This window comes from Leptopilina boulardi, unplaced genomic scaffold (assembly GCF_019393585.1).
Source record: "Leptopilina boulardi isolate dan_hultmark-lab unplaced genomic scaffold, ZJU_Lbou_2.1 LbouV2_29, whole genome shotgun sequence".
Lineage (NCBI taxonomy): Eukaryota > Metazoa > Arthropoda > Insecta > Hymenoptera > Figitidae > Leptopilina > Leptopilina boulardi.
Window position 1 is genome coordinate 79407 of NW_026137851.1, and position 24486 is coordinate 103892.

Here is a 24486-nt window from a genome sequence, read left to right on the forward strand (position 1 = left end):
TTGATCTGGTTTTTTCCATTTCTGGTGATTAGCTTCTTACCTTGAATAATTGGAGTCAACATATCAATAACGCAAATAGGATCCAATTTTCCGATATTTCTCCCCCTAATCGAGCTTTCAATTAGAACAATATAAGGTGATGGACTACTTGCTGAATATAGAGAAGACACCGATTTATTATACCATTCCAAATCATTTTTGTCACGAATAATTTCCTCCCTAAATTGACCGGGCACTTGTACTCCATTGAGAGAGTTAGGTGGATTCAACAACTCTTTTTCATGAACAGGAGGGAATCTATCGACCGCCAAAGAGGCCTTTTTAGAAGAATGTACAACTGACCCCACTGAAGAGCTATCATTCGATGAATTCGCGCACATTCTTTCAGTTCTCGTTCTCTTACCACCTGGAACAAAGGGGGAAAGGAGGGTAAGACCGTCATGTTGGTTCGTGACCTGAGAGTGGTTACCCGTTAATAAATCAAGATTAAGATTGGGGTCTGTCTCAGGTGATGGATTGGGGCTAGTTAAACCCTCCAGCATCGTAACCAAGCAACCCGGGGCGGGCCTCGCTTCATCATCCCATGAATGACCAGGCTGAGATAAATCCACATCCGGCAGGCCCTCCACAGTAGGAACACTCCTCTGATCCTCCGTTGACATATTGATTGTTAGCTAAAAAAAAGTTTATGATTTTAGAATAATATAAAACTCTCAGTTGATCCCAAAATCAGCCACCAAAGCAATTAAAATCACCTATCACACACTTTCTCTAAACAAATCTTATGCAACTAAACAAAAAAAAAAATTAATAAATTAATATCCAATCAGAAAAGTAATTCGCCAGAGGCCGACTGCTCATACCAACTCAATCTAAGATTATGTGTGTAAGTTTAAAGGAACAAACACTGATAGTAGTATGCAATAATTGTAGCAAGTAAACAAAATAAACAATAACATAAAAAAAGAAAAAAAAATTCATCAATTTAAGAGCACCAAATTGAAATTAATCATTATTAAAATTTGAACGAAAATTAGGCTCTTACTCAATTAGCAATTTTAAATATTGAGATCTGAGAAAAAAGGGAATAGTAAAAATTTGTTATGCCAAAAAGTAAAATTTTTTTTTTCTCTTTTTCCTCTTTTCTTCTTTACTTTCTCTCACTCACCAGCTCAATCTCTTTTCAACTCAAACAATAACTAAAAAAAAAACAAAATAAAATATAAGCAATGACAGCTAGGCAAAAAAAAAGAAAAAGCAATCAAACTTACTTGAAAAACCATTCACTGTATCATTATAATCTAGCTATCAAAACAGGCAAAGAAAAAAAAATAGCTAAATAATTATTAATATATAACATTCAATAAAAGAAAAATATCAAAAAAAAAAATTCTTTTTTTTTTTTTTCTCTTTTCTTTTATGTTTTACTTTTTAGGGAGCAGAAAGCATATAAGATCAATAGAAAAGCAACATAATTAAACAGAAAATTGTCAGCTCACTTGAGGTTATGTCCGCACATGGTATCCAAAATTTCCAGAGAAGAGAAGAATTATTCTTTTTCCATTAAGTTTCATCACAAAAAATATTGAGGTTATGTCAACACATGTGGTCAGGTTGAAATGTAGATCTTGTATGCACTTTTATGATATCATCAGAAATATCACAAAATAACTCATTTTTGTGTTGATTTATTTAAATAATTAACTTAGTTTGACAAAAGTTTAGCAATGATGAGGCGATGTATTTGGATTAAAATTGTTTTCAATAACCAAAATCAATAACTGCACAGGGGAAAATTAAAACAATAATAGATAGCACTCAAATTTAGGAAATTAGCTTCCAAATTTTCAATTTAGATGATAGATGAAGAATTTTTACTTCATCAATTTACTCGGAAATCACAAAATCGAAAAACAAGAACAATTAAGTATAATGAAACACAGAAAGCAAGGACGTCCATTCACGGAGAGGTCCAAAAACGGAGTCCGTATTCCGGTCAAAAGTACATGACACTTTTTTTTTTTGTGGGGCTGTGTTATGATTACTTTTGTTTGTATGGACTTCAAACATTACTTTGACATTTGTTTCATACTTTCATTCATATTCAGTGGATAATTTTAGTGAAATATAAGTGTTTATACAATTTATACTTACTTCCAAAACTTGATTTTACTTAATTAATATTTTTTTTTTAAAAAATAAATAAATTTTTTTTATGTAATAATATTAAAGAAGAGGAGTGAAACTTTATATATCAAAATTATTAAAGTTGTATTTTATGTTTTTCTCACAGTTTTTTTAAGAAAAACTTTAAAAAATCGCTGACTTTACCCTATTTTACAGTATCTAAATAAAAAAAAATATTAACTTTTTTTCTAATTATTTAGTGAAATACAATAATATTTCAAGTCAACTTCAATTAGCGTTAGTCTACATAACACGCTTAATGCTGTTGATAGAGTTCTATCAGACTTAATTAGGTTTTCGCAAACACCTGGAGAAATTGAAAACATGAAACAAAGGTTGTAAATTACATTCTCATATATTCTCCTCCACTTCACCGAAACTTTTCTTAATATTTATTAAATATTTACTTGCAAAGTTTGGAATAATCAAATGTAAAGTTTAGTGAAAATTAAATAAATATTTAAGAGTCCTGATTAATTAAATATTTAACGTTAAACTTTCCTCAATTTGAGATCCTTAAAAATCTGTGAAATAAAGAAAAGGCTTTGTTCTTAATAAGATTCTATAGCGATCATTTCGCTGTGTGCTAAGGGAAATTTTTGATTCCTATCAATATACTAGTCTTCATCTTGCTGTAGCAAAAGAGAAAGTTTTTATTTTTATTTAAATTTCTGCCTTTTTCTTGCTTTGAGCCTAGAGAATTCTGGTATTTTTTATCAAATATCGTGTCATCGCGTACATTACTTATTTAATTATATTCTTTGCAAAATCTAATAAACATTTATAATTACTTACCTTTCTTTAAATCTAGACTAAGAAAGTTTATTAAAAATTGATTCATTCACTTTTTTATTAACTCGTGGTCATTTTTCAAACAATTAATTTTTGAAATTTTCATAAATTTCGTGTCAATATAAAATTAATAAGGTTTGTGTAAAAAGATATATTTTTTTAATCCCAGTTATATCACAGATGGCAACCACTAATTCTATACGCAAGAATACAACAAATACATTGTATTATCTTACAGAAGATCATTTCTTCTTGTTTAATTATATATTTTTCTTTTATAGATTCTTTGATAAATTACATTTTCCCAACGTGATCGGAGTAGTAGACGGAACACATGTTGCTATACATTCTCCTAAGAACGAAATTGATCAAATGAGCTTCAATTATTAAAATTTTATAAAAATGGTTTCAAAATTATATTTAAATATACAGTTTAAGTCCTACTCTTATCACTCCCATTCTCAATCACTCACCAAGAGAATCTCCTTCCGAAAATTTAATTTAATTTCTGTAACACTGTGCGTTAAAAACTCGACTTTTAAACACACGTGTATTTAAAAGGAGGGGAAATGTACTTTTAAGGCACAGTTCTCCCCACCAACACTATACTTGAACAGCGCTACCAACTTTGAATCACAAAATTTCCCGAGACCTTAGGCCCCTTTTAGAATGAATTCGACTGACGACACAACGGAGTCTGCGCATTTGCGATGTGTCGAGCTCATTCTGAAAGCGGCCTAAAGTCCTTTATAGAAAATGGCGTAGCGCATTAGTTCACTTTTTCCCGTTAGTTTTTACTTTTTATCAGTTCTCGATTAACTTTTGTTGCTGTGTTGTTAATAATTGTGGAAAACTATGGCCGAAGAAGAAAATTCTAGTAAAAGTGTACGGCAATTAGCCGAGAGTGCAAAGCAAAAATTGATACCGGAGAAGTCTAAGTCAGTGTACTTAACCTCCTATGACAATTTTTCCACATGGCTAAAAAACAATTGTGCGTCGATAACAGAAGAAACGTTAATGGCCTATTTTGAGCATTTATCGGAAACAAAAGCTTCATCGACTTTATGGTCGACTTACTCTATGATCAAAAAAATGATACTACAAAATCATGAAATTGATATAAGTAAATATGTAAATTTAATAAATTATTTAAAAATCGGAAACAAAAACTTTCAAAGTAAGAAAGCAAAAACTCTTACTCCTGAACAGATTCACAAGTTTTTATTTGAAGCCCCAGATCTGAAACACTTAGCCACGAAGGTAAGTTGTAATTTTATAACTATGTTTACAAATTACAAACTATAATAATAAAAAATCTACATTGATTTTTACTTTTACCCTAAATTACAATAATTATTTACAATTAGATATACAATTTATAAATTTTGTTTAATTATTTACAATTATATTTACAAATTTTAATTATTTACAATTATATTTACAAATTTTAATTATTTACAATTATATTTACAAATTTTAATTATTTACAATTATATTTACAAATTTTAATTATTTACAATTATATTTACAAATTTTAATTATTTACAATTATATTTACAAATTTTAATTATTTACAATTATATTTACAAATTTTAATTATTTACAATTATATTTACAAATTTTAATTATTTACAATTATATTTACAAATTTTAATTATTTACAATTATATTTACAAATTTTAATTATTTACAATTATATTTACAAATTTTAATTTTTTAAAATACTATATTTACAAATTATAAAGAAAATAATAAAAACGTGCACAAAAATATTTACATTTATAATATATTTATAATTTTAATTACAGGTTGCTTTAATACTTGGAGTAGAAGGAGCTTGCCGACGAGAAGAGCTATACAATATGAAGTTACAAGATTTTGCTGACAATGGATCTCGCTATGAAATTACACTTCCGAAGACGAAAACGAATATTATTCGGAAGTTTGTTGTCGAAGGGCAATTGTATCACATCGTCAAAAATTATGCCTCGAAACGTCCGAAAGATGTGGCCACTCCCAGCTTTTTTTTAAATTGGCAAAACGGAAAATGTACGAGACAAGTCATTGGGCTCAACAAATTTGGCAGTATGCCAAAAATGGTCGCAAAATATTTAAATCTTCGGGATGCTCATCTTTACACAGGACACTGCTTCAGGAGAACTTCCACTACCCTCCTCGCCGACGCTGGAGTCACATTGACAACACTCAAACGGCACGCTGGATGGAAGTCCAATCAAGTAGCTGAAAGCTACATTGATGATTCCTTGCAGGGTAAGAGGAAAATCAGCAAATTGATTTCTGATTCAATCTTGAATCCTTCGCACAATGAAAATTTGGATGTTCCAAATACAGCAACCTCACATTCAAGCTCATCGACTATAAATCTTCCCAAATCGGATATGCTTCACATATCGAATTGTCAAAATATTACAATAAATATTATCGGCGAAACTAAAAATAACGATTGATATTGTCAGCGAAGTAAAAAAAATGAATATTTTGTATTTCAGTCTACGTTCCAAAGCATAAAATTAACCAAAAAGAAATAATTGCTTAAGATTACTTATTGTTTTACTTTTTAAGAATTATTTTGTATATAAGAATATTTTGTATTTCAGTCTACGTTCCAAAGCATAAAATTAACCAAAAAGAAATAATTGCTTAAGATTACTTATTGTTTTACTTTTTAAGAATTATTATTGTTCTACGAATAAATAAAATTTAATAAATAAATAAAATAAAATTTAATAAATAAATAAAATAAATTTCGATGCAATTATTCCAGTTTTTATTTTCTTTAAAAATAATTACATTTAAATATTTTAATTTAATTTATTTTAAATTTAAATAATTTAATTTAATATAATTTAATTTCTTTAAAATAATTACATTTAATTTCAATTTGTAATTAACGAAAATAATATGAAAATTCCTTTTTTTATAAATTTAAAAGTTGATTTATTTTATTCATAAATAATTTTCATAATTTTCCATACGCGATTTCCTTGCGTGGGGCTTCGCCCCCCTAAGCGTCCGCTCGCTAGGGGCTTCACAACGAGGCTTTATTAAAAATGTAAATTGTAGATTTAATTAATATTTTGAGTTTGGTTTTTTTTTAGTCTGGGGGCTTCGCCCCCCGAACCCCCCACCGGGGCTCCGCCCCTGGACCCCGCTGGGGCTCCGCCCCAGACCCCGCCGGGGGGCAAGCCCCCCCCGGACCCCCCCACGTTATCAACTATGTGTGTCCATTTGACACTAGTTTTGTGACAAACTTGATGTCTCGTTTTTAACGCAAATGTTACAGAAAATAGGATGTGTGGCGCGGGCGCAATAGGGGAATGTCGACTCGTGTGATTGCCGCACTCGCTTCGCTCGTGCGGCAATCTTCACACGAGTCTCGATTCCCCTACTTTTGCGCCCTTGCCACACAAATAACTATTAATAGTCATTGTTTCTCTTTCTGTATTTTTACTTCAAAAACAAAAAACATGACATAAACATTTCTTGCTTTTAAGGAACCTTTCTTGTGAGCGTGTCATATACAGTGCCGCTCAGCAGATTTTGCCCACCTTGGAGAATTTTACGCTTGGCGAAAAGTTTTATATTTCGGTTGCTGATAAAGATATAATAATGAGTGAGGACTTTTTTGAAAGCTTATATCTTCTACTTTTATGATATCTAAAACAGACATTAAAAAAAAATTTTTTTATTGTTAATTGCTCAAAATAAAAATTCAAAATTTCCGGTTTTTTTTGTAATTTTAAAATCGCTGCAGTTTTTAAACCAGTCATCACATTTTAATCGTTGATAAGCCATATGAAAGCTAATTTTATCACCTTTAAAATGATTCCTTGTAAACTAAAATACGATAATTTGTAACAAGACATGGGCAATTGTTTAAAAAAACTGCACTTTTTTTCAACTAGTCATAACTCAAGAACGATTGATTTTTGAAAAAATTTGTTGAGAAGAAAAATGTGCCTTTTTATGTATAGAATTAGAAAAAAAATATTTAGACATAAAAAAAATTTTTTTTTTTTTTGACATATTTTGATTTTTTTGAAAATCAGCACTTTTTGTAATTAGTAATAAGTCGAGAACGGTTAGCTTTAGAAAAAAATTTTCAAGATTACAAATTTTTTATTCGTAATATTTTTTTCTCAATTCTAAACCTAAAAATACACATTTTTTATACTAAGAATTTTTTTCAAAAGCTAACCGTTCTCGACTTATTAGTAATTTAAAAAATTTTGTTTTTCAAAAAAACTCAAAATATGTAAAAAAAATTTTTTTTTTAATTCGAAATATTTTTTTTCTAATTCTATACATAAAAATAGGCATTTTTTATCTTGAAAATTTTTTTCTAAAGCTAACCGTTCTCGACTTATTACTAATTACAAAAAGTGCTGATTTTCAAAAAAATCAAAATATGTCAAAAAAAAAAAATTTTTTTTTTTATGTCTAAATATTTTTTTCTAATTCTATACATAAAAAGGCACATTTCTCTTTTTAACAATTTTTTTCAAAAATCAATCGTTCTTGAGTTATGACTAGTTGAAAAAAAGTGCAGTTTTGAATTTTTATTTTGAGCAATTAAACAATAAAAAAATTTTTTTTTAATGTCTGTTTTAGATATCATAAAAGTAGAAGATATAAGCTTTCAAAAAAGTCCTCACTCATTATTATATCTTTATTAGCAACCGAAATATAAAACTTTTCGCCAAGCGTAAAATTCTCCAAGGTGGGCAAAATCTGCTGAGCGGCACTGTATATATATATATATATATATATATATATATATATATATATGGGGCGAAATTCTTGAAGTGATCCAATTACCAAAATGTGAGCATTGTAGATTTTGAAAAATCATAACTATTGTATAACAGGGTGAAAAAAATTTTGACTTTTATGATTTCGAAAGGTTTTTTCCTGCTCTTTCAAATCGTGCAAATTTTTTTTAAAACAATTCAAGATTTACCCTTTTTTTAAAAAATCAAAAATATTTTTGACTTTTTTTTAATAAAGGACACTTTTTTTACACTCAAAATGCAGCTTAAGATACATACTTTTAATACCAAAAAATTAAACAACTGCAATGCTAACTAATTGTTTATTAACAATCTACTTATCCAAAATACTTCATATAAGGCTCGTTGTATATGGAATTACGTTAACTTTAAATTGGTAAGTTCAGAATTACTGTAACTTTATTTGTTCGTAAAATATTTCATTTTTTATTAACATTAATTAGTTAATTAATTAATATTTCGAAAACAAAAAAAACGACAGTTTAGTTTTTTTTTGATATTGAAAGTATATATCTTTAGCTTTATTTTGAGGAAGAAAAAAAGGGTCCTATATTAAAAAAAAAGTCAAAAATATTTTTGACTTTTTAAAAAAAGGGTAAATCTTGAGTTATTTTAAAAAAATTTTGCACCATTCGAAAGAACAGGAAAAACCCTTTCAAAATCATATATAGGTCAAAATTTTATTCACCCTGTTATACAATAGTCATGATTTTTCAAAAAATTCATTGTTCATATTTCACCAAAATTTTAATCCTCTCCCCCTTCTACAGTTCTTGATAAAAATTAATAATAATTTATGGGTAAAGTACTTACCCATAGTACTAAATGTAATGCAAATTACAGCCCGAACTAACTTTTTTTTTTAAATTGGATCACTTTAGAAATTTTGCCTCATATATTAATATATCACCTACATATAAAATTTTTATATTAAACAGCAAGAATTGTAAACATGTGTTGTGCTCTACAAAATATTCGAAAAAGATACAATGTAGATGAGCAATTTCAAACTAATCTTCAAATCGAAGAATTAGATGACGAAGTGGTAAATGAAGATAATGAAATTGAAGAAGGAAGAATCGTTAGGCAGAACATAATAAATACTTATTTTACAAACATTTAAATTATTAAATTTGTTCATTATCATTGCGTTAAATGCATTTTTTAGATTTTTTGACCCCCTCCCCCCTAAAATAGATAATGTAGTTTATGGACGGCCCCTAATATCCACGTAATGTAGTAGTTTTATAAATTTTCAAGTCATAGTCACAGTCAAAGTGAAATTACAAAATCGCACCCCTGTACTGTGAATAGAAAAGAACTTTTTTTTTATATTTATATGTTCACTGGGGAAAGGGGTAAAAACGTAAATTTGCATAGGTATTCAGAATAATTGGAAATGATTAACTTATGCTTAATATATTCAAAATGAAATTATTAAAAAAATGAGTATTCATCACTCAATCTTAAATTTTCCAACGGGTGGCTCTGAGACTCGAACCGTAGACCATCATAGCTCTCAACCGCACTGGGAGCGCCTTCACGCGCTCTACCAGGGGAGGCTATGAAAATTTTTAAGAAAATGTCTCTTATTGTGGCGGTTGGCTTAAAGTTTGCCTTTGTCCGCGTGAAAATCAACCTTTAGTTTTTCCCCCTCTCGCGTGTGTGAGAATGCGTACGGGTATGTGTGAGGAGAGCGACGGGGGATTATTGTGGATCCGTATTTGAGAGTAATAAGACGTGTATTGAGTGGTAAGCCAGATGGCAAATTGTTTAAATAAATAATCAAGTATTATAGATGCCTAACTTTATTTTGGTAATTGGGAATACACCAACCTAAATTTCCCACACTGGTGACTATCGACGTGAATATTTTAGTCATATTTTTTTGTGACTACGAAACGCGCAGTTAATGGCATCATTTTCGTATCTAAAGAAATCAGATTTTTATAATTACATCTGATGTACATCTTTAAACATTTTTGATGAAGAATTTTTTTCTCACATTTTTCTGTGAAAAGTTTGCAATTGTGAGAGTTTTTCAACGATTTATGGATTTTTCCATACATAACCACATTTTCGCACATGGTGCCGCCATTTTCGACACACTGACGCTGTACCACTCCAGCTGTTTTCTACCGCATTTTCCACTGACTTTGATGGATGCGGCTATTTCTTCCCGGATCTCGACACCACTCAACAAGTTTGCTGCCTCTGACGATAATCTAATTGTGACGTTGACTCGACCTGGCAGGTTCCAGAGACAACCTTGAAATTAAACTTTTTTTTGGTATGCATGGGGCCTTTAATTTAAGCTCATGCAAACAGGTATGTTATCTTTCCATGCCTAGTTATTTTTCTTTATATATATCAGTTCAATCTGAAACATTTTTTCCGCGCCTGATGTGAGCCCTTTTTTTCATGCTCTCAACCTGCGGAGAAATTGGCTGGTGCCTAGCTTCCCGTCCAATTCAAGGACAATTGTGGGATATTTTGCTGTTCAGCCCCTCTTTTTCTCTGTCTCTATGGAACGAATCGAGAAAATTTATTCAACGTTTGATTGACATGTCATGGATTCCTGCGTCTACGAGTTCTCCACATCTATCACACTTCGTATTGTCGTCGAGAGCAGACTCATCGCATATGGTATATTCGTTCTTAGTTTGTGTGTAATTACGTATTGGTTGTCGTGATTTCGAGTATTTTTATTTCTTGACAAAGATTTAAAATTTTATTTTACAAATTTCTAAAGTTGTGTTTTTCGAGTGAATGTGGCATTGTTGTGATACGATATCGCGTGATTTTTCAAGGTCAAACCTCGGGTTTATTTTATTCGAAATAAATTTTAACGGAAAACTTTTAAAGGTTAATACATTTTTCGAAAGGGGTTATTATTATTATGATACGACAAGGCAGAATCTTAATTCGAATTAAATTGTGTTTGCAAATTTAACGCTTCTCGATCGGCTTATCGCTTATCGAGGGAATCTCCACCGGATTTTAAAGTTTTGAATTTTGTTTTCAAAATATTTCTTTTCTTTTTTTTTGTTTTTCGCATTATTCGTTCACAATTTTATCGTAAAAAATTATTTTTCGATTTTCGTGTTTGGTGAGTGACCGGTACCCCGTTATTATTATTTTTACTTTTCTTTCGTGAAATTATTTTTTTGATTTGACACCATAAGTAATCCGGGAGACACTCTTGGCGCAGTCGTACCCGACGAACAAATTATTCAATTACAACAACTTAATAGAGTTACGGAGGGCGTTAATAATCTTCAGGAGTGGCCCCGAGTCGATAATTTGCGGAAGTTGCCTCGTTTTATTTCGAACGATCCCGCTTTTTGGTTTATGCAGATCGAATCAGTTTTTATCAATCATCGCATTACTACCGAATCTACCAAGGCCAACCATATCATTGCCGATCTCGATCCTGAGATTTTGATTTGTGCCCGCGACATCATTTCAATTCGCCCTACACCTGCGGATATTTTTACCCAAATTAAAAATAGATTGATTTCTACTTATTCCGTTTCAACGGAAACTCGCCTCCGACAACTCCTTAAAGGAGATATTTCGACCGATGGTAAACCTTCATTGGTTTTGACTCGTTTGCGAAGCTTGGGCGACGCGCATTGTAGTGAGGAAGTCATAAAATCGGTTTTTCTCGACCAACTTCCAGCATCATCGCGCGCCATTTTAGCAGCTTCTAATGTAGCGGATCTTCAGGAATTGGCCAATCTGGCCGACAAAGTTTTCGAAGCATCTACACTACCGTCCGAAATTGTGCGAACTCTGCTTCTTCAACAACTATAAAACTGTTCAAATCATCAAAAATATTAAAACTAAAATTTTTTCCTCTTTATTTTATTAAAGCTAATAAAATTCTGAAAGAAATGACACCTTGACAAAGAGAATATGTTAATTTTTCAATTATATATCTAAGAAAAACCCAATTTTCAATGTTTTTACTATTTTTTTTATTTCTCTGGCAAAAATTAATATTTTTAAACGTTCTTAGGCTTATTGATATCGTATTTTGTTATGCAATTCAAATTATATAAAACAATTCATGTACACATTCTTCGCTAGCGTATGCAAACCCTGAAAGTTGGCTCATAAAATGTCAAAAAATTGTGATTAATATTTATATGACAAAAAATGATCAGTAAAATGTATAAATCTTAAATTTACTTACATAAATCAGAGAAGTTTAGAATGATATATTTACTTGATTTTTAAACATTATATTTTATTGTAGAATTAAATTTAAATTTTTTGACATTTTATGAGCCAACTTTCACGGTTTGCATACGCTAGGGAAGAATGTGTACATGAATTGTTTTATATAATTTGAATTGCATAACAAAATACGATTTCAATGAGCCTAAGAACGTTTAAAAATATTAATTTTTGCCAGAGAAATAAAAAAAATAGTAAAAACATTGAAAATTGGGTTTTTCTTAGATATCTAATTGAAAAATTAACATATTCTCTTTGTCAAGGTATCATTTATTTCAGAATTTTATTAGCTTTAATAAAATAAAGAGGAAAAAATTTTAGTTTTAATATTTTTGAAGATTTGAACAGTTTTATAGTTGTTGAAAAAGCAGAGTTCGCACAATTTCGGACGGTAGTGTAACATTGCTGGTTCTTGCTCTGCCGTCAATATGACACCCGTTGCATTGAATGATAATGTAACCTCGATTTTCGAAACACAAATTAAGGAACTTTCGCTCAAGTTAGTGCATTGAGCACACAATTTTCGCGAAACAATAATAATCGTTCTCGTTCTAGATCTCGTAACAATTGGGGCAATGATAGAGGTCGTTCTTCTTCTGCAAATAAAAAGCCAAATTGTTGGTATCACCACAAATTTGGTGAAAAAGCAACCAAATGCCAAAAACCATGTTCCTTTTTGACTAAATCAAATGGTAACAATAATAATAAAAATTCGGAAAACTAGATACGCCTCCCCGTTCGGAGACTATCGGTTTCGGCGTAAATTCTAGACGTCTCCACATTCGTGATCGCAGATCGGGACTACTCTTTTTAATTGATACCGGCTCTGACCTGTCTCTTCTTCCCGTTCAGAACAATTCCAAACTCAAACCAACTGAGACTTTTCTGTATGCCGCTAACAATTCGAAAATTCCAACATTCGGGGAAAAGCGCATGTCATTGGATATAGAACTTAGACGAGATATCAATTGGAACTTTTGCTTGGCTGCAGTGCCGTACCCTATCATCGGGGCAGATCTGCTCGCCAATAATGGTATCCTTGTCGACCTTTCTCAACATAGATTGACTGACTCAATTACGAGCTTAATAACGAATTGCGAAATTCACAAAGTATCCTTATGCAGCGTGAGTACTGTCAATCACCAAGTCCCTTTTGCTGAAATATTAGCTAAATATCCGGAAGTAACAGGACCCGAGCAGGGTATTTCAAGTAAAACTCGTGACGTTCATCATCATATTTTGACCACTGGCCCTCCCCTTGCCGAACGCGCTCGTCGTCTTTCCCCTGAAAAGTTAGTAGCCGCAAAAGCTAAATTCCAAACATGGATGGAGCTTGGAGTATGCCGACGTTCCAATAGTTCTTGGGCAGCGCCACTTAATATGGTCCTTAAAAAGAATGGCGAATGGCGTCCTTGTGGCGACTTCCGCCGTCTGAATTCCGTCACTGAGCCCGATCGATACCCGGTCCCTCATTTACACGACTTTTCTGCGAATCTTGCTGGTAGGAAGATTTTTAGTAAGCTGGATCTTCACATGGCTTATAACCAAATTCCTGTCGCACCTGAGGATATTGCTAAAACAGCTATTATAACTCCCTTTGGGTTATTCGAATTCCCAATGATGATTTTTGGCTTACGAAATGCTGGTCAGACGTTCCAGCGATACATATCTCAAGCACTTCACGGCTTAGATTATGTATTCGCTTACATTGATGATGTCCTTATCGCCTCAATGGATTCCTTGGAGCATGAGGAGCATCTCAATGAGGTTCTGTCCCGTCTGAGGGATTTCGGCTTGCGCATCAACATCGAAAAATGTGAATTCGGACGAACTGAGTTAGAATTCCTCGGTCATATTATTAATGGTCAAGGCATTCGATCCACACCCGAAAAGGTTCAAGCGATCCTTTCTTATCCTAAACCTCAAACAGTGACTGAAATGCGACGTTTTTTAGGATTTCCAAATTTCTACCGTCGAAGTATCCGCGGTGCTGCCGAAATTCTAGCGCCTCTGAATAACTTCCTTACCAGTTCAAAAAATAACGATAAAACCCCAATCGTCTGGAATTCAGAAGCAGATGCAGCTTTCGAACGAATAAAAAGTGAGATAGCCAACTCGACCCTTCTTTCGCATCCTGAACCTAATGCCGTTACTCGACTTGTTACCGATGCATCGAACTTTGGAATGGGTGCTGCACTTGAACAACGCATTTCCGGCTCGTGGAAACCTCTGGCTTTCTTTTCGAGAAAGTTTACACCTGCTCAGAGAAATTACAGTACATATGACCGCGAGTTGACTGCCATTTTCGATGCAATTAAATATTTCAAGTATTTTCTCGAAGATCGTGAGTTTCGGATCGTTACTGATCATAAACCCCTGATCTTTGCATTTAAGCAAAAATCTGAGAAGGCATCACCTCGCCAACAAAATCAACTATCATTTATTTCTCAGTATTCGACGACGATCGAATATTTGCCTGGTCCCGAAAACATCATTGCAGACGCATTATAAAGGGTGGAATCCGTGTCTTTCTCTTCTGAAATTGATCTTGTCGAGCTTGCTAACGCTCAAACATCAGACGAAAGTCTTAAAAAAGCGATTGCAAATTTAGAATGGTCCATTCGCTTAAAAAAATTTGTTTTTGGTCCGGAGAATATTGAATTGTTTTGCGACACATCTGGTGATGATTTGCGTGTTTTCATTCCGAGTTCTCTTCGAGAAAAGGTAATGAAACTGTTTCATTCGTTGTCTCACCCGAGTGCGCGTGTCATGGATAGAATCATTCGGAAACGGTATATTTGGCCTGAAATGCACAAACAGATTTCTCAGTTTTGTAAGGCTTGCATCGACTGTCAGAGGTCAAAGATTTCGAGACACAATGTTCTCTTTCCTGCTCAATTTGTGTCCCCTGAATCTCGTTTTGATCATGTCCATATGGATATTGTGGGACCTCTACCTGTCGATCAAGAGTATCGATATTGTGTGACCATGATAGACCCTTTTTGTCGGTGGCCCGAGGCGGTCCCTATTAAAAACATCGAAGCCATAACTGTTGCTCGTGCATTTGTCGATGCCTGGATTTCTCGATTTGGAACGCCCCAAACGGTGACGACCGATCAAGGCACACAATTCGAGTCCAGGTTATTTTCCTCCTTGCTTCAGTTATCAGGATGCTATAGAGTTCGGTCCTCCGCCTATCATCCCGCATCCAACGGTATGGTAGAGCGTTGGCACAGGACTCTAAAGGCATCGATCATGTGTCACTCCAATTCAAGTTGGACTCGTGTTCTTTCTACGGTTCTCTTGGGACTTAGGACTGCTGTTATGGATTGTGGAGCCTCTCCTGCGGAATTTGTTTACGGAAAGGTGTTACGTATACCGGGTGAGTTTGTGTTGCCGGAAAATTTGGTTTCTGAGCCTTGTTCGTTTTTGAGTGAATTTAGAAATCACATGCGCGAAGTAAAACCGGTTCCTGTCACTCACCATCATAAACGAAGGATTTTTGTATATAAAGATATGTCGAACTGTTCTCATGTTTTTGTTAGAATTGTCAGAGCTTTGAAAAAGCCCTTGCAATGTCCTTACGTTGGACCTTATAGAATAATTAATCGAACAATTTCTTTGAAACCTCTTAAAAAGATCGGAAGTAAAAACTCGATAATTCCTTCGAGATCCGATGAGCCTGTCGATATTTGCAAGCAATCTAAAATAATAGTTGATTTAGAAAACAATTTCTCTCAACACTCGAAAGTTTTAAATCACGTTGAGCCTCCAGTTGTAAAGCCAACTCCTGTGATTTTCTCTAAACCTAAGAAATTTGTGCCTAATATTTTAAGACGCAAGAAAGTGTCATTTAATTTGTAAGTGAAAATTAGCATTTTTATATAAGACTTTCGAATAATATATAAGTACTGTTAATTTGATAGACATTTATCATTTTTATTCTTAATTCAAAGAGACTGATTGTCTGTAAGCGAGAAAATTATCTATAGAGATTTTAAGCATTGTAGGTATATGTATAAGAGAAGAGTAATTATTTTTAGTAAAATAAGAGCCATCATTATTGTAACAAATCGAAAAACGTTATCATCGAATTAAGAAATGTTATTTTATTCTTGACATTTTTGTCAAAACAAAAAGTATTACAAGGAACAAAGATATTATATTTGTATGTTATGAACTGTATGCGGTGCGTATGACTTTATTATAAAAATAACTTATTTGTTTTCCATTACGACCGTCGCTCAAATAACTATTTTATTATTATTATTTTTTTTATTTTATTTTATCGTTAACACTAGGAGGGGAGTGTGTGGCGGTTGGCTTAAAGTTTGCCTTTGTCCGCGTGAAAATCAACCTTTAGTTTTTCCCCTTCTCGCGTGTGTGAGAATGCGTACGGGTATGTGTGAGGAGAGCGACGGGGGATTATTGTGGATCCGTATTTGAGAGTAATAAGACGTGTATTGAGTGGTAAGCCAGATGGCAAATTGTTTAAATAAATAATCAAGTATTATAGACGCCTAACTTTATTTTGGTAATTGGGAATATACCAACCTAAATTTCCCACATTATAACGAACACATTAAACAGATACTTATATTATTTTGTAATGTCATCAAACAGCTTTTCAGATGTTCATTATTACAAAAAGTATATTATCGTATATATATATTTGTATGAACATTAATGATACCAATTAATAATTTTGTCAATTTAAATAGTTTTAAATGATTCATTGCGTAAATGAATAAAAATTACAAATTTTTCCCATCTTTACAAGACAAAAATGGTATATGAATTTTAATAACTAATTTTAATGTGAAGTTTATTTACTTCGACATTTTAATTTAGAATGACATGGATATGAACTTAAATTTTAATTAAGTGAAGTCTGCGTACACTGAGAAAACGATATGTTTAAAGTATAGTCAAAAGTTGGGAAAAATGGCTACACATGGGCATTTTTCTAATATTTAAAATTCTCTTGTATGTTTATTAAAATATATTTCTTAAAGTAGGTTCAAACAGTAGTGTAAAGATTAAAACAAATGTTAGACTAAACTATAGAATGCATTTGATCATAAACTGATTTACTTTTGGTAGTACTTTATGCTTTACTTGGGTACTTATTCGTCTGCGTGTGTAACAGTTCGTTCAAAAGTTGAGTAAAACGTATATGTCCCCACCACGCAACTTCTGCCAGGACTGAATGTGAAACTCTAGGCACCCGTAAAAATTTTTTACTTAAACATTATTTATAAAACTTTTTAAAAATTTGTATATAAGTTTACTAGAAGCATTTACTTTTAATAAAGTAGTTCAAAAAGATAAAAGTTAATAATTATCAACAATTATAGATTATAAAACCATATATATTTTAACAGGGCGCCAAGTTTTTTTATTACTCACCTGAACCTATCACATTAAAAAATGGGATTTCATAATAAGTCTTTTCATTTAATGTTAAATATTTTATATATTTTATTATTATTAGTTTATTATTGTTTATTTGAAAATTGAAAAACATTTATTTTAAAACTTTGCTTTTTATGTTTGTCTTATTCACATGAAAAAATCTGTTATTCTATAAATTTCAATATAATTTATATTCTATTTAGTTATTTATTACAATAAAAAATAAATTATTAGTTCTTCTGCTAAATAATTTTTAACTTTATTTTTATTCTGTTTTTTTAAATAGATTAATATTTTTTTCATATTTTTTTTATTTTAAATTAATATAATATTATAAAAGTAAAATAAATCATTTATTCACTTTACAAGCGTTTCTCACAAGTTGTGAATTTTTCTGCCACTTGATATATAAGGACAGTTCAAATCATTTTGTTCAATGTAACTGTGAGCGAAAATAGTATTGTGTTGTATGTGTGTTAGGTTTGGTTAGATTATATGTAAGCGTATTATATGTATTGTGCGTATTATGTAAAAAAGTGTATGTACTGCAGAAATTCATGCTAAGTATGAAAATCAACCATCGACAATTGAAAATAATTATTTTGACAGTTTTCATAGTGTAGATAATACAGGAATCAATGCTAGAACCAACTGTCAATAAGTTTGTTTGTTTTGTTTAAATGGCCTCTTGTAGCAACAAATAGCCAGTACTAAAGGACACAACCGGGAAGAAATTGATTTCTCAGAGAAAACTTAAGATAATTAGGTATGAGATTAATCTGTTAAGTGTAGGGTGTCTATAAGTTTGTATTGTTAAGTAAAGTAAAGTAAAGTAGGGTTCATAATGTGCACTCAATTGCGTTTTCATCATAATGTCCACACAATTGCGTTCTGACCATAAAGTCACCAATCACAATATACGGTATTTAATCTGAAATATGCAACTTGTCCAGTTTCGATGTAGAAAAGTGCACTTCTCTAGACCTCACATAATAATAAATTTCGACAGGAAAATATTATTGGTTGTGTCACGGTGGTACCTAAAAAGTTTAAATTTTGAGTTTTGTTTTATTGTGGTAAAATTTACTTCTTGTGAATTTTAATACAATACTTTGATAATAAAACTCAATTGTCAGCATAATGCGATGGGAACGGACTCGGGCCTTGTTCTTGAAATAAATGTCATATATGCACATATTATTATTATTACAAATATCTAAAACAAAATGTCACAAAAAGGAATATGTGCATATATTCTAATATTATTTCTACGAGCTTTCATAATTAAATATAACATTGAAAAAGGAAAATTATATTCACATGGATAATTGAAAATCTTTAATTTTAGTACTGTAATTGTTACAAGTGTGTTAATGAACATTGTAACCGCGTTTAATACGTTGCGGCAATATTCCCAAACCAAAATTGTAGAAGTTAGTGAATGGGAATGTTGCGAGTACGTTAATGAACATTGCGGCAGTGCCTTGGGTGCGTTTGGCGTTCAAACAATGTTCTTAAGATAAAAATATGAAAGCTATTGATTACAAATAACGACAATAAGTATTTTACTCATGTACGGTTCGCTATTATCGCTTGCGGGTCTTAAATGAGTATAGATAGGCGTAGAAATCACATTAGAAATTGGACTTCTCACGAATTATGGGAAATGATAGTTAAAACAAATCTACGCGATGAGCTTTTCTTTGAACGTAATTCTTCAGCTTCCGATCCTTTCTTATTTCACCCCTTTTTATTACGTATTCTGGGCCTAACAATTTTACATGCCCTTGACAACACAACATCAAAGTTGTAATTGTCGCAAATGAAAAAGGGGTAAAAATACCCAAAATCAAAACATTTTCCAACAAGGAGAATTCATAAAATAAATCCAAAAAGACAACAAGTCTTTCAATGATAATTTATGCTTGATTTTATCAAGTGCATATTATTATATTTGGCTATACCATTAAAAGAAAATAGAAACTCAGCATTATTGGCATAGTAACAGGCCCAGAGCTCACGCCTTTATCACGTGTTAAAAACCCTTAGTCCACAAAATTTTCCCACCTGAAGTCTCTAAACGTTCATATAAAAGAACATCGCGGAAGTCAATTATTTGCAGTACAACTCTCATTCGCGAGTCAGCTCTAAAATTTTTCAGAGGCATAAAAACGATTTTGAGACGCCCGTCCGTGAGTCGGATTTTCAATTTTCACAATCCACTACATAGATAGTGATTAAAATTGGTAATTTGGATAAAATCAAATTATTAAATTTTTGTCTTTTTGACCTGCCAGTCCGCACGTGTAGTGCCTGCGCTGTTTAGATTCGGTGGACCCGTGAGTGCATTCTTGTGCGCTACCAATTGACATTTTCGCGCTTCGATAAGTGTGCATATTTTTCCGCCCGTCGGATAGCAGCTCGACGCCTCGCCCTCGTTAGCTTGCGACGGTATAATAAGCAGTAAAGTAAGTTTTTAAACATGTATCGTTCCATCTTCTTATCTTACTGTATCATTTCATTATTTTAAAGTCGAAATTTCTTTTATAAAATAAATGTATAAAAGGGTCTTAATTGTTTTATTGTGTTTATCCCTTAAATTCATTTTCGAATAACGTAACTTGGCAGTTTCTTTTAAAATAGGATACACGATCCCATAAAAATAAACGGAATTTTGTTTAATTTCGGCAGCTTGGTGCCTCCAGGACATAAGAAATAATAATTTTTATAATTAATATTTTTTCGGTTCGTAACAGTTGAGTTCAATAATGTCCAGATTCCAATCATAAACCCAATAGGAGAACAGATTTACGAGTAACACTCAGTGTTTGCATAACTGCAGCTATATGGAAAGGAAAGAGGGAAATTTACAATTTCAGTATAATGAGATGAAATAGATTGCAGTTAAAAAAGAAAAGAAAGAAAAAAAAGCCAACAACAAGTGTATTGATTTATGAAATTATTCCACTTCAAGAAAAAAATTTTCCAATTTCAATAACAGAATTTAAGGTTGGATCAAAAATCAGAGTGTCTAAACTGAAATTATCCGGATCAAAATTTAAAAGTTTGGAAGATAAGTAAGAGAAAAAGGCAGGTCTGCCAGGAGATAGTAATGGGCAATAACTCAACAAATGACGAAGACTCTTAAACTCCTCGCCACATGCGCAATCCAGAAGAAGAGTCCAGTTCATTCTAGAAAAATGTTTCCCTGTACAAATGTGTTTAGATCTCAATCTAGTAATCAAATTAATAAACTTTCTCGAAACATCAGTGCCACCAAACTAAGGCCTTACAATTTTGACATATTCACTTTATCATAATAAGAATTTCGAGAAATGTTAGCTCCAAAGTAGGGCCATATTTTAATTGTCCATGATTTCAGGTCAGATCTCAGCAATGAATAAAAATCCCTCATGGGAGCCCCCACAAAATTACCAATAGGTAATTTATAGGCTTCCTTGGCCAATTTATCAGCTATCTCATTACCCTTGATACCCTTATGTGACGGAACCCACAAAAATTGAACAAGGCGACCCTCATTAATCAATTCAAGAGTGATTCTAACTATCTTGAGTATGGTAGGATGTGGTTTCATACCCAGAAATCTATCTTTAATACAACTTAACGAAGATCTCGAATCAGATACAATGATAACCTTACTCAATTGAGAGGCTCTCATAAACTTCAACGCAGATAAGATACTGTATAGTTCGCACGATTCGGCAGTCATAACACCACTAAGTTTGACTGAAAAATCAAGGTTCATAGAAAGAACACAATAGCTAGCACCAGAAAGACCTTTGATTGGATTATGTGACCCATCAGTAAAAACTCCAACGTGGTCCTTAAAAGATGTTTTTAGTAGAGTATCAAAAGACTCGCAAGGATTGACGCTAGATTTTATTTCCAAACCCAGATCAATATCAACTGAAAGCTCGCTTGTAAGCTCCCTCCAGGAAAAGTCAAAAAATCAAGACTTCTTTGTTCTGACACATTTATTAACCATAACCTCTATATCCGTAAATGCCTCAAGTAAAGAAAACTTTGTTGATTTCAAAACCTCATCATTAGGGGCACCCTATCTCTGAAATAGAGACTCATCCAGCAACATCAAGTTAGGAAAAAGAGGATTTCGAGACCAATATATATTCCTAATTACACGTCTTCTACATAGCATCGCTCTCCTAATGTATAAAGGGGGCTCATCAGATTCAGACAATAAAATTGAAGTAGGAGTTGATCGCATGCATCCAAGGACCAATCTCAAAGCAGAAAACTGGATTCTATCCAAGATAGCTAAATTGGATTTAGCAGCTAAGGAAAATAATTGACATCCCCACTCCAGATGGGATCTAACTAGGCCGCGATAAACATTTAACAGCACTGAAGGATTAGCACCCCACGAAACCCTCGACAAGGCCTTAATGACAATTAATCGCTCTCGTTGCTTTGCCAGCAATATCCTTCAAATGAGGAAGCCACGACAATCTCCTGTCCAGAACCACTCCCAGATATTTTATGGAGCCACCAACCTCAATCCTACAATCTTCTATCTTGATATACAATTGACTTAAATCCTGATTCGTTCTAGAGAATGCAATCAACTGGGATTTAGGGAGTGAAACTGTAAGACTGAAATCAGCCAGCCATCGTGAAATCAATTAATTAGTTTCTTCCAATTTTCTCACTCCCAGAATTGAATTCTTCGTCCTAATATACAGAATCAAGTCATCAGCAAACATTAGCCATTTGATATCATGTGGTGTACAGGAGTATACCATACCACTGAGAGCAAGATTAAATAAAAGAGGCGATAAAACTCCACCCTGTGGAACACTAATGCCTGAAAGCTTGAATTTATCAGAATTTGCAGAAAAGAACAACCTCCGCGAACTTGTAAGAAAAGAGACAAAATTTCTTATCTTAGAAGGAGCTCCCAATTCTGTCAAGCGATTATATACCGATATTGGAGTGATATTATTGAATGCTCCCTTAATATCAATTGCCAGAGCGAAAGTATGCCCCCTGTTGGAAAAAGCAATATGAATATCGGTAGCCAAGGTCGAAACACAGTCCATCGATGAAAGGCCACGTCGAAAACCAAATTGGAATCTAGGTATCGCATTGACAGATTCAACATATGTTCCAATCTTTTGTGCACCATTTTTTCAAAGAGTTTACAAATATTGGAAGTTAATGAGATTGGTCTAAAGCCAACTCCACCTGGCTTAGGGATAAATATCACTCTAGCATTTTTCCAATTATCAGGATATATAGACCCAGCAAAAAAATCATTGAAGAGACGAAATAAGAGCCTCCTACTGAGGGAGGGCAACTTTTGAATAATTTCATTTGAAATCGAATCAAGACCAGAAGAGGAATTTTCTTGCATTGGACAATCGCAGAATGGAACTGTAAATAAGTAAAGAATTTATTCAATTCGTCCAGAACATTACGATCAGGGATTAGGGGTAGATCAACGATAGGAACATTCTCCTGAGCTAACTCTTCCTGGAGTTTCCTAAAAACGTCAGAGTTAGGACACAGAACTTAATAAAGGAAGATTTTTTCTTCTGACGAAGGAACCACTTGCATCATCGCATTCAGAGTCCCACCAAAGTGGTTTAGCCTTTCTCCTGCCTGGCAGATTTGATGGGACATAAGCACCACAATCATGCAAGACGTCCCTAATTTGACTCGTAAATTAATCATAAATGCTGATTGGATCAGCATCTCCATCCAAATCACCTAAGAGAGTTACACACTTATTATCAATAGTTTTAGAAAATTTAAGCCAATCAACATTTTTAGTATTAATTCTATTAGTAGATGACCTAATAAATTTGGGCACACGAGCACCTGGCGGGACATACACTGACAGAAACTGCAACTGTCCAAAATCAGTACCTACAGAGACACCTACAACATCGATCTGTGACAAAACATTCTTGTTTATATTTATAGGGGTAATCAATAATGAATTTCTAATTAATAATAAAGAACCACCACCAACATGTTGATCGTTTCGATCCTTCCTGTAAGTATAACACCCAGAAATCTGCCAAACCGGACACCTTAACGAAAGCCAAGTCTCAGATATGGCTAGAACATCCAAATCATATAAGTTAAGGATTGATTCAATTTCAGCTTTTTTATTTACAACACTACGAGCATTCCAGGTACCATACTTAAAAATATTCATATTAACGAGAACAAAAAAAAAAGAAAAAAAATTCTGCCAAAGAAATGTAACGAGATAAAATAAGAAAATGCACAACAGGATTAAAATAACCAGATTTAAAAAGCGTTCAGGGAACAATTAAAAATTTAAAAGTAAAAATAAATAAAATAAAAATAAATATAAAAAAAAATTTTTAAATAAAGTTACATAAGAGTTAAAAAGACAAGTTTTTTCGTAAAGAATCTATAAGATCCAACTTAGAACGGCCAAGCTCAGACAGCTCATCGACAACGACCAATTTCTCAGACAATCCGCTGTCACCAACAGACTTAGCAATCTTAGAGAGGGATGAGCAACCCTTTGCACCCTGGCCTGCATCATCATTCATTCTAACGAATTCAGCCACTGGGGTAGATGTAGGAGGATTATTATTCAAAGATGCTGTCGGATTTTCTTCATTAAGTGCTGCAGGGTCATCATTGAATGAGTCTATGTAGGAGTTATCATCTCTGGGTAAGACTTCACTCATTGGATCAGGATTCTCAGAGCGGATCATGATCTTAGCTTCCTCCCTAGAGCAACCGATTGTCATTGTAAATTTAAGTATGTTGAATCCGAATTTATAAATTGGGCAATTACTTGAGGAAGCAAAGTGAGCACCATTGCAATTTTTACAACTATCTCTGCCATTTATATTAGAACATAGGTTCGTGAGGTCTCTCCCTGCACAAAATTCACATGAAAGAAATGTGGAACAGCATCGATTTGCAGTGTGACAAAATCTTTGAAACTTAAAGCATCTTCTTGGCCTCGGAATCGCTGGAGTGAGTTGCAAATGATATCCACCCTACTGAAAAT

At 32.8% G+C, this 24486-nt stretch overlaps 3 protein-coding genes across 3 annotated transcripts; 2 read left to right on the forward strand and 1 right to left on the reverse strand.

Moving 5' to 3' along the window:
* Positions 1 to 3750: 3750 nt before the first annotated feature.
* Positions 3751 to 5601, forward strand: LOC127282182 (uncharacterized). Its single transcript, XM_051306301.1, has 2 exons — positions 3751 to 4239; positions 4788 to 5601. Exons 1-2 carry the CDS (start codon positions 3835 to 3837, stop codon positions 5445 to 5447), a joined length of 1065 nt encoding a protein of 354 aa, XP_051162258.1. The 5' UTR covers positions 3751 to 3834; the 3' UTR covers positions 5448 to 5601.
* A 9365-nt stretch (positions 5602 to 14966) lies between these two features.
* On the forward strand, positions 14967 to 15896 carry LOC127282184 (uncharacterized protein K02A2.6-like). Its single transcript, XM_051306302.1, has one exon. The coding sequence runs from the start codon at positions 14967 to 14969 to the stop codon at positions 15894 to 15896; it is 930 nt and encodes a 309-aa protein (XP_051162259.1).
* A 4334-nt stretch (positions 15897 to 20230) lies between these two features.
* On the reverse strand, positions 20231 to 24220 carry LOC127282185 (uncharacterized). Its single transcript, XM_051306303.1, has 3 exons — positions 23893 to 24220; positions 20883 to 21194; positions 20231 to 20289 (listed from the first exon to the last, which is right to left on the reverse strand). Exons 1-3 carry the CDS (start codon positions 24218 to 24220, stop codon positions 20231 to 20233), a joined length of 699 nt encoding a protein of 232 aa, XP_051162260.1.
* Between the last annotated feature and the right edge of the window lie 266 nt (positions 24221 to 24486).

Coding starts and splice junctions, on each gene's coding strand:
- LOC127282182 (XM_051306301.1), top strand. CDS start 3,835: ATGGCCGAAGAAGAAAATTCTAGTAAAAGTGTACGGCAATTAGCCGAG. Junction 4,240..4,787: donor TGAAACACTTAGCCACGAAG/GTAAGTTGTAAT, acceptor TTTTAATTACAG/GTTGCTTTAATACTTGGAGT.
- LOC127282184 (XM_051306302.1), top strand. CDS start 14,967: ATGGATATTGTGGGACCTCTACCTGTCGATCAAGAGTATCGATATTGT.
- LOC127282185 (XM_051306303.1), bottom strand. CDS start 24,220: ATGACAATCGGTTGCTCTAGGGAGGAAGCTAAGATCATGATCCGCTCT. Junction 21,195..23,892: donor TGAGCTGTCTGAGCTTGGCC/GTTCTAAGTTGG, acceptor TTGATTTTTCAG/TCAAACTTAGTGGTGTTATG. Junction 20,290..20,882: donor AGCCTATAAATTACCTATTG/GTAATTTTGTGG, acceptor CTTTCCATATAG/CTGCAGTTATGCAAACACTG.